General features: G+C 39.9%; 1 protein-coding gene across 2 annotated transcripts in view; it reads left to right on the forward strand.

Annotated features, from left to right (window-relative positions):
- Window positions 1–385: 385 nt before the first annotated feature.
- Window positions 386–12,499, forward strand: part of CAP2 (cyclase associated actin cytoskeleton regulatory protein 2) — a 44,513-nt gene continuing 32,399 nt past the window's right edge. Inside the window, exons 1-3 of one of the 2 annotated variants that reach the window (XM_087707429.1) lie at window positions 386–509; window positions 6,394–6,503; window positions 9,997–10,097. In XM_087707429.1, coding sequence (XP_087563555.1) covers window positions 6,395–6,503; window positions 9,997–10,097 — 210 coding nt within the window. In that variant the 5' untranslated portion in view covers window positions 386–509; window position 6,394. Of the gene's footprint in view, window positions 510–2,148; window positions 2,273–6,393; window positions 6,504–9,996; window positions 10,098–12,499 lie in introns of those variants that run through there. The other variant, XM_087707430.1, reaches the window with a different exon arrangement.

Consider the following 12,499-nt stretch of genomic DNA (forward strand, 5'->3'; position numbering starts at 1 on the left):
TCACAGAGCTGGAAGGAAGGGGTGGCAAACTTTCTCCACTCCTTTCATGAAGCCACAATGGTTTCCCCAGCACCTGCTCCCCCTTACCAGTTCAGACTCTTCCCTGGCGAGGCCTTTCCCTGAGGCCTGGGCCTAAGGGGCTTCCTACCCTCCAGTTCCTTTCAGTGTCTTAGCAAAGCCGCCGCCGCTGGGAAACCTGTCACGCACACGCCTCCCGCTCGGTACATTTCCACACACCCCACCTCCTCGTGCTTTTTTTCCCCTCCCTCCTCCTCCGCCGCCGCCGCCACCCTCTTCGCGCTCTCCCGCTGGACTTGGCTTTATTTGGTGTTGCCGGGATCTCCCCGGGCTGCAGCACCCCACCCACCCACCCCCGTCGTTTTTGGGGCTTCTTTTTGTTGTGTGTGTGCGTGACACCGCTTCCCACCGAGGAAAGGGAAGCGCCTACGGATTTTCGGGCTTTTTTGGAGAGAGAGAGGAGAAAGACGCGCCGCGGCTCATCCAAGCAGGTAATGCAAGAGCTGCCGGGCGGCGGGAAGGGGGCGAAGCAGCTCGAGGCTTTGGGGCAGGGCAGGGCCGGGCATAGGGGTGGTGGGTGGGTTGGAAGGATGCGTTTTGGACAGGCAGTAGATGTAAGGGGCTGGGGGGGGGCGCTTGGCAACGGGCGACAACTGTGTAGAGGGGCCTTTCCCGGGTGTGCATGTGCGTGTGCGCGCGCGCGCCTCTGCATGGAGTGTTGGAGACCCGGCTCCGCTTGGCCAGGATTGATACAGGAACGGGCACTTCTGCGGTCTGGAAAAGCAATCTGGGTCGGCCTTCCTGCTGCTGCTGCTGCATTGCCTGCCTCTCCCCGCCCATTTGGGGCAGGGGCCTGCAGCAAGAGCGGGGGGCCGGGCGGGGTCTGCTGCAGGTGTCTGAGCGGAGATTCCCCCTTTTTTCGGCATGGGATTTGCGGGAGGGGGTGAAAATTCGGTGTGCGGGCTCCGCTACGGCACCAATGCGGCACAGCGCCCGCTGTGTGACATGCTGAACTCGCAGCCTCTTAATCTACCTGTACTTTCCACCTGGTGGGATGTCATCTCCTTTTTGAGTTGGCGGCATTGCGAGAAGCCCCCCCTGTTTAGAGAAAGGAACCCTGGGTGGAAACTGATCGCCCCCCCCTCCCTCCCCGGTCATCAGGGGGGAAAAAAGAAAGGAGGCCTAATAATCATTTTGCTTTCATGAACAATTCTTTTTGTTTTTAAATGCTTGTTTCCGGATGAGCTGCACCTGTGTCTCTCTATATACATTTTGTATGACAACCTCCTACCTATTCCTGCTTCTGTGATCTCTCTCTTTTTAAGAACCACAACCTAAGACTTTTGGTATGCTATGAATCACTCCAAAAGGGTGCACATTTTTTTTTAAAACCCCTTGGTATTCAGAGTCATCAAATCAAGAGGGGATGCTTCCATGGAATTTAGCCTGATGTGGGTGGTTCCACCACAAAACCGCGGTAGACAAAAGCGCGGTCGACGAAAGCGTGTATTTGACGTCATCACAGCGCGACGAAAACATCGCGCTGTGATCGAAAAATGTAAAAATAAAGCGAAAACGTTACCCTAACCCCCCCAAACCTAACCCTAAACCTAACCCTAAACCTAACCCTTAACCTAACCCTAAACCTAACCCTTAACCTAACGCTAAACCTAACGCTAACCCTTAACCTAACGCTAAACGTAACCCTAACGCTCTAAACCTAACCCTAACCCTTAACCTAACCCTAAACCTAAACCTAACCCTTACCTTTATGTGAATTGGCTTGCTGTAATTTTATTTTTATTTCAATTTTTAATTTTTTTCGTCGCGCTGTGATGATGTCACATACGCGCTTTCGTCGACCGCGCTTTTGTGGAACGCGGTTTTGACGGGTCACGGATGTGGGTTAGCGTTAAATGTTTAGAAAATAGCTTATTCCAGAATTAAAAAGCAGCCCGGACCTAGGAGTGTACAGTATATTGAAATGTAAAACTAGGTTAGCAATTTGCAATGACAATTATTCCCAAATAAGGATAAATTAGTTTGCATCTGGACTGTGTGCTGTATTTGAGAGCTAATATAATAAAGCAGTACTGTTCCGTGCTTCGGTAATTTTAATAAGAATATCCAGAACTATTTCAATTTCCAAAGATAAAAAGTGGGATTGTGCCATTATTAAGAAAAGCGCATGGGCGTATCTGTAAAACCACCAGGAGTTACACTTGCCTCAAGAACTGCTTTATCTCTCTTACTAGTATGTAGAACATTTTTTTTCCAATGAAATTATCTGTGTACAGTCCTTTGTGTTCTCTGAGCTTGTCTGTTTGCTTGCAAATAACATCATCATCATCATCATCTGCATGGTTTTATTAAAAACTTAATTCTTCTTCTCTGTACAGATAATCCTCGACTTAGAACAGTTCAAAGTCCAAAGTTACAACAGCATTGAAAAATGTGACTTATAACAGTTTTTCACTTACGATCTTTGCAGCATCCCCATAATCACGTGATCCAAATTCAGATGCTTGGCAGCTGCTTCGTATTTATGGTCGTTGCTGTGTCATAAGGTCATGTGATCCTCTTTTTGTGACCTTCTGACAAGCAAAGTCAATTTGGGCAAGCCAGTTTCATTTAACACCAGGGTTACACATTTATCAACTGTAGCTATTCACTTAATAACTGTGGCAAGAAAAATCGTAAAATGGGGCAAACTTCACTTAAGAAATAGCTCACTTAACAACAGAAATTTTGGGTTCAATTGTGGTCATCTCAATTACTATGATTAACCAAACACTTCTGGTATATATCGAAACATAGAAAGCTTTTTTTAGTTAAAATTCTGGCCATTGACAGTAGCTTACATAGAATAAGTACTGGTAAGAAATTTTTCTATTATCTTTCAAAATAGTCTTACACGTACATTTTTACATTTATCTGAATTCTGAATGGAATAGTAGACATTATGGATATTTGCCATTCATTCTTCTTTGATTCATTCAGTTCTATTAACTATGATCCCTTTCAGTTCTATTAACTATTATTCAGTTCTATTAACTATTGTCCCCACCCGAATGATGAATGAATGTTGTTTACTATTTTTACTTTTATGTACTGTTTTGTGTCTATTGTCTGTACCCTCCCTTCCCCATTTTATGTAAGCCGCCCTGAGTCCCCTCAGGGAAAAGGGCGGCCTATAAATATTAATAAATACCTAAATACCTAAAATGATACAAATCTCCTAGGGTTGTCAAGAGTCAGGTAGCATACCAATGTCATGAGTGACTGATTGATACACTGGAATACGTGCTGTCATTGGATATTAACAACTTTTGTTTCCTTCCAGTAATTGGATTTGTGGCATTAATTAATTGGATTTCAAGCACTTTAGAATATTTGATTAGGCTTATCTTAGCGCATGGCAAAAGAGGTCCTCTGTACTTTATATATAATTATTGATAGAGGGAATACTTAAAATGTTACATTTTATTGGCTGCAAAGAGAAAATAAAAGAAAAAAATAAGCATCTGTGCATGATGATTCAAAAAAGCAGCATTAAATGTTATATGGATAATTAGAAGAACAAGTTGCCTTGGTAACTTTAAGTCAGTTATTTTTTCAAAATACTCTGGTTGTTGCAGCATCAAAAGATATTATATCCACATGTGAAAAAATCTTCCTTCCTTCCTTCCTTCCTTCCTTCCTTCCTTCCTTCCTTCCTTCCTTCCCTCCCTCCCTCCTTCCCTCCTTCCTTGAATATATGTTATCCAGTATTTGGTATTCTAAAGCAGGGTTGTCCAGACTTTAATCTTAAGACTTTTTAACAGGAAGAGACTCCTATCCCATCAAAATTGTGAGATATATTATAAGCTTACCTTACTGTTTCTTGCTATTGTTAAGGAATGATTTAGTTACAAGGAAATACTTTCTCAGTGAGTTGAATAGAGCCAAGGTGGCACAGTGGCGCAGTGGTTAAATGCAGCACTGCAGGCTACTTCAGCTGACTGCAGTTCTGCAGTTCGGCTGTTCAAATCTCACCGGCTCAGGGTTGACTCAGCCTTCCATCCTTCCGAGGTGGGTGAAATGAGGACCCGGATTGTTGGGGGCAATATGCTGACTCTGTAAACCGCTTAGAGAGGGCTGAAAGCCCTATGAAGCGGTATATAAGTCTAATTATAAGTCTAATTATATAAAAATGAATAGGCACGTCTTGTGAACTTGAAAAGATCTTATAGACTTTAGGCATTATTTTAAAAATATCCTTGGGTTTCTAGCATTTGATGAAAGTATAAGACAAGGTTAAAAATGCTTATAGGGATTTGCATAACAACTCCTGCATTCAGTTAGTGACCATTGTAAAGACTGGTGATTACTTACCTCGATTTATGACTGGAACAGTTTATTACCATAATTCCAGTCACAATTCCTGTTGTTAAATCAGGATTTACCTATAATATAAAAAATATCTAATACGTATTACAGCCAAAAAGAATACTTTTGAGGTGTCTCCAGCTTTCATTGCAAATTTGGGGAACCTTCTATTTTTCAGTGAAAACTAATTGTAAACAGTGAAATCACAAGAAAAGGAAATGCAAAAATTGCAAGTAGTGATAATTACCTTATTTACAGTAGTTATTAGCTAAATTGTTGGAAGGTCTCACAGACCTTGTTGAATTCTCGAGGTGGTTAACACATGTAGTGTGATTTTAAAAACAGTTTAATCAAGGCAAAAACTTCCATTGTGGAATTTAGTCAAGACTGGATATTTTCTCCCTATGTTCTACTGCTAAGATGCTAACTGACTTGAAATGTCAATTTAAAAAGAAAAAAGATGCGATTTGGCAACACTTATTCACTTCCTTGTGAAAGGCCATCTGTAGGGATGGTCTCTGGTTTCAGAGGGTGTGGGTGCGGCTGGGTGATTTAGCCCCACCCCTTTTTAGATGTGTACAATGCATGCAGTGCACTTTCAAATTTTAATGCAGCGTTACAAAACCCTAGTAAGACCACAGCTGGAATTCTGCAACCAATTTTGGTCACTATACTACAAAAAAGATGTTGAGACTTTGGAAAAAGTTCAAAGAAGAGCAACTAAGATGATCAAAGGCCTGGAGACTAAACCATATGAAGAACGGCTGCAGATTTCGGGTCTGGCTAGTCTAAAGAAAAGAAGAATTAGGGGTGACATGATAGCAGTATTTCAGTATTTGAGGGGCTGCCACGAAAAAGAGGGGGTCAAATTATTCTCCAAATCACCAGAGGGCAGGACAAGAAATAATGGTTGGAAACTGATCAAAGAGAGAAGCAATCTGGAATTAAGGAGAAACTTTCTAATAGTGAGGACAATTAACCAGTGGAACAGTTTCCCTTCAGAAATCATGGACGTTCCATCACTGGAGGTTTTTAAGAAGAGACTGGACAGTCACTTGTCTGAGATTGTATAAGTTCTCGTGGCATGACAAAACCGCGTTCGACTAAAGCGCGCCCGATTAAAGCGCGTCGCTGACGTCATCAGCAGCGCGACAACAGTGACCGCGGAGAAAAAAGGGCGCTTTAAAACGCTTTGAAAGCAAGCCGATTCACGTTAAGGTTAGGGTTAGGGTTAGGGTTAGGATTAGGTTAAGGGTTAGGGTTAGGGTTAGGTTAAGCGTTAGGGTTAGCTTTAGGGTTAAGTTAAGGGTTATCGTTAGGTTTAGCGTTAGGTTAAGGGTTAGGTTTAGGGTTAGGTTTAGGGTTAGGTTTAGGGTTAGGTTTCGGGGGGTTAGGTTTAGGTTTAGGGGTTAATTTTAGCTTTAGTGCTCACAGCGTGCTTTTTTCGTCGCGCTGTGATGACGTCAGGTACGCAGTTTTGTCGAGCGCGCTTTAGTCGAACGCGGTTTTGTGGTGGAACCATAAGTTCTCTTGCTTGGGCTAAACTAGAAGATCTCCAACGTCCCTTCCAGATTCCATTCCATTCTATTCTAGACAAGGTTCTGATTGCCTCATCGTGTATGGCATTTTGAAGCCAGTGATTGGCACTACAGATAGCCCTGTGTTTGGAAGAGGTATTCACATCCAGAAAATTAACTAAGTTTGGTCTAGTGGTTAAGGCACCAGGCTAGAAAGAAAGAGACTATGAGTTCAAGACCTGTCTTAGCCATGAAAGCTGGCATAGGGACCTTGGGCCCACAACTCTCTCAACTTGCCCCGCAGCATTATTATTGTGGGGAAAATAGGAGGAAGGTGTCTCAAATGTGTTCACCACCTTGAGTTACCTGTAAAAGTAATAAGAGTTGTGTATGTGTCTGTCTCTGTGTGTAAACATATAATTAAATGGTTCTCTAAAATCCACACCTCATACAACAGCTAGTATTATGTGTATCTCTTTATTTTTTTCAGAATGGCAGAGGTGGCCTTGATAGAAAGGTTGGAAAAAGCTGTAATTAAGCTTGAATCATTGTTATCAGAATCACATAGAACTTCTGGAGCCATTAATGGAGTCAATGGAGGTATGATTTTATTGTTTCAGAAACATATTTGGTAGGTTGAAAAGTGAACAACTAAATGCCGTGTGGTGGTAACATTTCCCAAAGAAAGCTAAAAGATAATCACTTTCATCATATTTTTAAATTACCTATGAGGAATATTAATGTTTCATTGTAATAATTTTATGGTCTGCAGAAAAGATTTGTAATTCATCTATTAGCCACATTATTGATGTTTTAAATTTCTTTCCATATTCCAACATTAGTGTTTCGATTGCTACAAATAATTTACTATCCAGTAAAACAAAAAAATAGCAGAAAAGATTTGCATTGCAAAAACGAAAATGCCTATTTTTCTACAAGATTATTTTTCAGTTTACTAAATTTTGACATTGGAAATTAAAAATGTGCTGGGGTCACTAAAAGTAGTTTAAGAGTTATTTTTATTTCGTGTTTTTTTTTGCATACTGTTTTCCACTCGGTTTCTTTTCCGTTGCATTTCTGTAGTGCATCTCAAGAAGTTCATCATAGCTATATGATAACTTAGGAGAAAAAGAACACAGCTAACGAACTACTGATCCAATGATCCTGATCCTGCAAGTGATAGATTACAATGCAATCAGCTCTTTTAGCTTTACAGTACTGTAATACTTCATTGGACCTGGGTATTGAGAGACCGCCTGCTGCCGATCACTTCCAATAGACTGATTACATCCCACAGATTAGGCCTCCTCCGTATTCCTTACTGGGATTTTACTGGGTATGGCTAGCTGATGAGAGCTAAATAGCTTGAAATAGATCTATACTAGTCTCCCTTTATTTATTTATCAGCACAAATAAAAAAAAACACAAATATAACAAAGGCAACAGTAAAAATATTGGGTTTCTGTTGTGATGGACTCTTGTGACGAGCCGATTGACAGATGATGGAAGCAGTTAGCTTCCTCCCATAATTGTGGCTTACCAGGGGTTGTAAAAATCTAATATGTGTGTGTGTGTGTGTGTGTGTGGTTTTTTTTGTTTTTTGTTTATTTGTGCTGATAAATAAATAAAGGGAGACTAGTATAGATCTATTTCAAGCTATTTTGCTCTCATCAGCTAGCCATACCCTTACTAGGATTTGAACCTGGGCTATATTACATACTAGGCAGAAATCTTAGCCATTAGGCCACAGGCTCTTATCTGTTATCAGCGAAGCCAGGGTGAAAGGTATCTATTAGATTTTTTACAACCCCTGGTAAGCCCCAATTATGGGAGGAAGCTAACTGCTTCCATCATCTGTCAATCGGCTCGTCATAAGAGTCCATCACAACAGAAACCCAATATTTTTACTGTTGCCTTTGTTATATTTGTGTGTTTTTTCTATGTATGTATGTATGTATGTATGTATGTATGTATGTATGTATATGTATGTATATATATATATATATATATATATATATATATATATATATATACATACATACATACATATATATATATACATACACACACACACACACACACACACACACACACACACACACACACTATTCTATTCTATATTCTATACAATTTTCTATTGTTTTATTTCCACATTTAAGACTTTCAAAGGTTAGAAGGATAATGGAAGAAGGGACTCTGAAAGACTCATAAAAGGAATCCCACTGCTCGTGATGCTCTGTAGGGCCTCTCTTTTCTCCCATGACTAATTCAGCGCAGCCTCAAAGGTCCACGCTTCACTTGCATTAGGCATCTGGACAATCCTTCCAATTCCATTTCTTGCTAATGCTCAAAGGTCCTAGCCTGATAATAGGACACCTTAAGAAGCAATGGTTCATTTTCCTGGTACTTGCCAACACTTGGATGTCCCAGCTTTGCTTTCTCTTCATCTCTGGGATGGGAACCTTCACACTTGAATGCATGTAGAGTTCACTTGAAGGAACTCCTCCTTCGGTCCTTTGCTTCAAGATAGCAGTGCATTTAAGCCACTGCTTCTGATGCTGGACAGGACATCAGCTATGGCTCAGGGCATGTTATCCCACACTCAGATGCTTCTTCTATGGCCAGCCAGGATGGTCAGTTCAGCTAATTCCAAATAATTTGTGGTGCTAACTGCCAGATTTGGTACTGCATACTCTCTCCATGACTTTGAATGTTACAGCTTATACAGTTGGCTCCTCCCTCCTTCAAATGCCACTCCTTTTAAAGAGCCAATCACTTACTAATTGTCTGCATTTCTTTTAAAAAAAAACCTGCATATTTGTAGCATGTACAGTAGGTTGAAGGTAGAACTGGAGTCGCTCCTTTCCAGTCCAGAGGCAGAAGGACTTCTAGAACAATTTACTTGGATTCTACCTCTAAACATGGTGATTATTAGAACATGGATACTTCTCCCTTAACATTTTATACATTTACTTTATCAAGTGTTTCAGTACATAGATATGTTGAAATATGTTGAATTATAGTACAAGAGAGTAGTTTTCAAAGAACTCTTCTGTTTTACCTAAGAAGAAAATTTGGTTTTAAATGCAAACTATTTCTATTCCCCTTTTCAGTCAGATTTGTAGCTACCGGTAGATGTTATTGACAGGGGAATGTTTGGAACTAGATGTATGTTAATCAACTAAACTGAGTATATTTTATTACTTGCTTTAATTACTTTATTACTTAAAAAGTAGATAGGGTTTAAATATATGGGTTCCAGAAAAGGAACCTTGTATTAGAATATTTGATTTGATTTGATTTGATTTATTGCATTTCTATGCCGCCCTATTCCCAGAGGGACTCAGGGCAGCTCACAAACCAAAGTAAGGGGGGGGGATACAAACAGGAGGAAAACAACGGACAAACAACTACAACAATTTAAAAACAATCAACAAGCACACAATTTGAGCGGGGGCGGGAACTCGTCAGCCCCAGGCCTGTCGGAACAGCCAGGTTTTAAGGGCTTTGCGGAAAGCCTGAAGGGTGGTGAGGGTCCGAATCTCCATGGGGAGCTCGTTCCAGAGGGCCGGAGCAGCCACAGAGAAGGCCCTCCTCCGGGTGGTAGGCAATCGGCATTGGCCGGTAGATGGAATTCGGAGGAGGCCTAGTCTGTGGGATCTAATAGGTCGATTGGAGATAATTGGCAGCAGGCGGTCTCTCAAGTACCCAGGTCCAATACCATGAAGGGCTTTATAAGTAACGACTAGCACCTTGAAGCGTATCCGAAGACCAATAGGTAGCCAGTGCAGCTCGCGGAGGATAGAATATAAAGATTGGAAGCAGCTCATCTTAAATCTATTTTACAAAATTTCATAATCACAGCTTTTGCATGCTATGTAGCAAGTAGTGTTACTCTGTATGAAAAAAAGATGGCCAAAAATCCATGTAAGAATAATCTGGACATTCTATAGATCTGCTATGTTTGCTTCTGTAGCAATTGCGTTTACAAACTGCTTTTCAGTTGTATGAGATTTTCATGTTTGAATGTGAAATAAAGACCGTGAATGTAAAATTTTGGCCAGTTCTTTCAGTTCAGCATTTTTCCCCGCAGAGCTAGCACCATATGTTGAAGCTTTCGACCGACTCATGAATGAGAGTGTAGCTGAGTTTATAAAGAATAGCAGGATCCTTGATGGTGATATAAAGACTCATGTAAGTATTTATCAGTGGTGGGTTTCAAATTTTTTTAGAACCCCTTCTGTAGGTGTGGCCTGCTTTGTGGGAGTGGGTTGCCGGCCATGTGACTGGGTGGGAGTGGCTTGCCAGCCATGTGACTGGATGGGAGTGACTTGCCAGCTGGGTGGGTGTGGCCAACTTATAAAATGTTGGTTCAGAAACTCTGGCATTAGCAACCAAAATGTTGGTTCAAAAACTCTGGCATTTGAAGCACACAAGTCTTAAAGCTGTCAATTTACAAGACTCTTGCACCCCTAACCCTTTATAAAAAAAAACCCTAGGGGAGTTCAAACTTGATAGCTTTAAGACTTGTGGACTTCAACTCCCAGAATTCCTCCTCTCGCTCTTCATCTTGATGATATACGGACAGGCGGGTGGGGGGGGAGGTAGCTGGAACCGGGTCTAAATGGCACTATAGATTTGCGGAACCTCTTCTATAGAAGAGGTTAGAACTGGCAGGAACCCACCCCTGGTATTTATTTTAATTTTTAATTATGAAGGTTTAATTTTCACAAAAAGGTGGGTCTTCTAGAAAGCCCAGTACTTGCTGAAATTTCAAGGGGTGAAGTAATAGCGGTCAAACCAAATCCAAACAGGAGTTCAATTCAGAACTTCCATATTTTAGCCAAAAACCGAGTTAAAGGTATAGAAAGTCAAATCCACCTTTCCCGATAGACAACTATAATTTACTTAATGGAAATATCCAACAAAAGCTTGCCAGAGAAAAGTGATTCAATTATAAAGGTTTTTGAAGGAATATAAATGGAAAGACCATTTACAATATAATACATTTTCAGACTTAAATTCAGTTTAACCAAACTCATATTTATTCCAAATATTCAGTTCTAGATCACTTGAAAACCTTTAGGAAAGTTTTTTGATATTCATGAATGAGAGCATAGTTGAATCAATGCCAACCCCAATCATGCAAAAAATACCACCAATAATAATTACTACTATTACTATCAAAATACCAGTTAGTATCGAGTCTGATTTTCTAACATAACTAGACATGCTATCATATAATAGTGCAGTGACCTTAGGAATTGTCCTGCATAGTGTATTTATATCATTATTTTTCTTTAGCTCTGCAACACATTTTCTGGAAGTTTATTAACTAAAGATCATTGTAAAATAGAGACCCTGGTGTCTCTCAGTTAACTTGATCCAGCATCTGTGCTTTACCTTAGAAAGTCAAAGAAGGAATTCTTTTCTTCTACATATCTTATAGGCCACATGTCCCATGTATTATATGTTCAGCTGCTGCTGCTTTCATATCAGGAGTTGAAAAGAAAGTTGTATTAGGTTTCAGAAAACACCTGTTGTTCAGAAAACTGTCAGATACCTCACTAACTGGAGGAAACATTATATTATTTCATGGAATATGCTTAGAGTATTTTTAAACATAATCTTATGCATAATTATGAGGGAGAAACCCAGTGAATTGAATTGAACTTTTAAAGTTAAACATTTGTAAGGTCTCACTAATGTGGTATCTATGTCCAACTTTGTGAATTTAATTTACCCAATGTGATCCATTTACTTATACTAGGTTCTCAGTTGAATTAGGAATTTAAGTGATATTGATATTTAATAGGTACAATATATTTTGGCTGTTTATTTATCTGTAGTATTTTAAATTTCTGTCTAGAAATCGTAAATGTTAACAGCTAAATTGAAAACTTCAAGCATAGGAGAGCAAGACATAAAAGTGTTTTAATTAAAATAACTTTAATTTATTAAAGCCTATACTGAAAAGAAAACCAACTTTTTTGAATCAAAAATCATACTACTTCACATGGAACCTTTTTGGGGCCAAAAGAATTGACATGGTTAGTGTCCACCCACCCACACGTATATTTTAAAAGGATTTTTTTTATTCTTAAATGGTTCCCTCCTCATAAATAAAATAAAATACATAAATAAATCCTTGAATAATAGTTTTTTTAATTTTTTATTTAACTTGTTGAATTCAGCCATTGTGGAAACATTGAGCTCTGGCTTGGCACAGGCTATGAAAAACGACAGCCTATGTTGCATATAGCACACACCAGCAAGTTTATTTCAGCCACAAATCCCTCAACAAAGTTAGTCCCTCAAAATTGGGCTATGGAGGAATTTGGGATTTTCTTTAAGAGGTGAAATGGGTGCCAACCATCTCACCTTTTAAAAATTTGCAAGATACCCTTAAAAACCAAGGTTACTTGGGGTTCTGTCCATGTCTGTTTTTGAAGCACAGTACAGCTTTCATTATGCATGCAAAATCTGTTGCAGTTGTTGGATCACCAAAAGTTTATTTCTTAATTTCCTTGTCAGACAAAACCATAAGGATGTAATACCTCTTTTATTCAATATCTTGTTTCTAATTCGACCTCAAA

The sequence above is a fragment of the Thamnophis sirtalis genome, unplaced genomic scaffold (genome assembly GCF_051295495.1).
Source record: "Thamnophis sirtalis isolate CommonGarterSnake01/CBP01778 unplaced genomic scaffold, rThaSir2_p1.2 scaffold_2, whole genome shotgun sequence".
Taxonomy (NCBI): domain Eukaryota; kingdom Metazoa; phylum Chordata; class Lepidosauria; order Squamata; family Natricidae; genus Thamnophis; species Thamnophis sirtalis.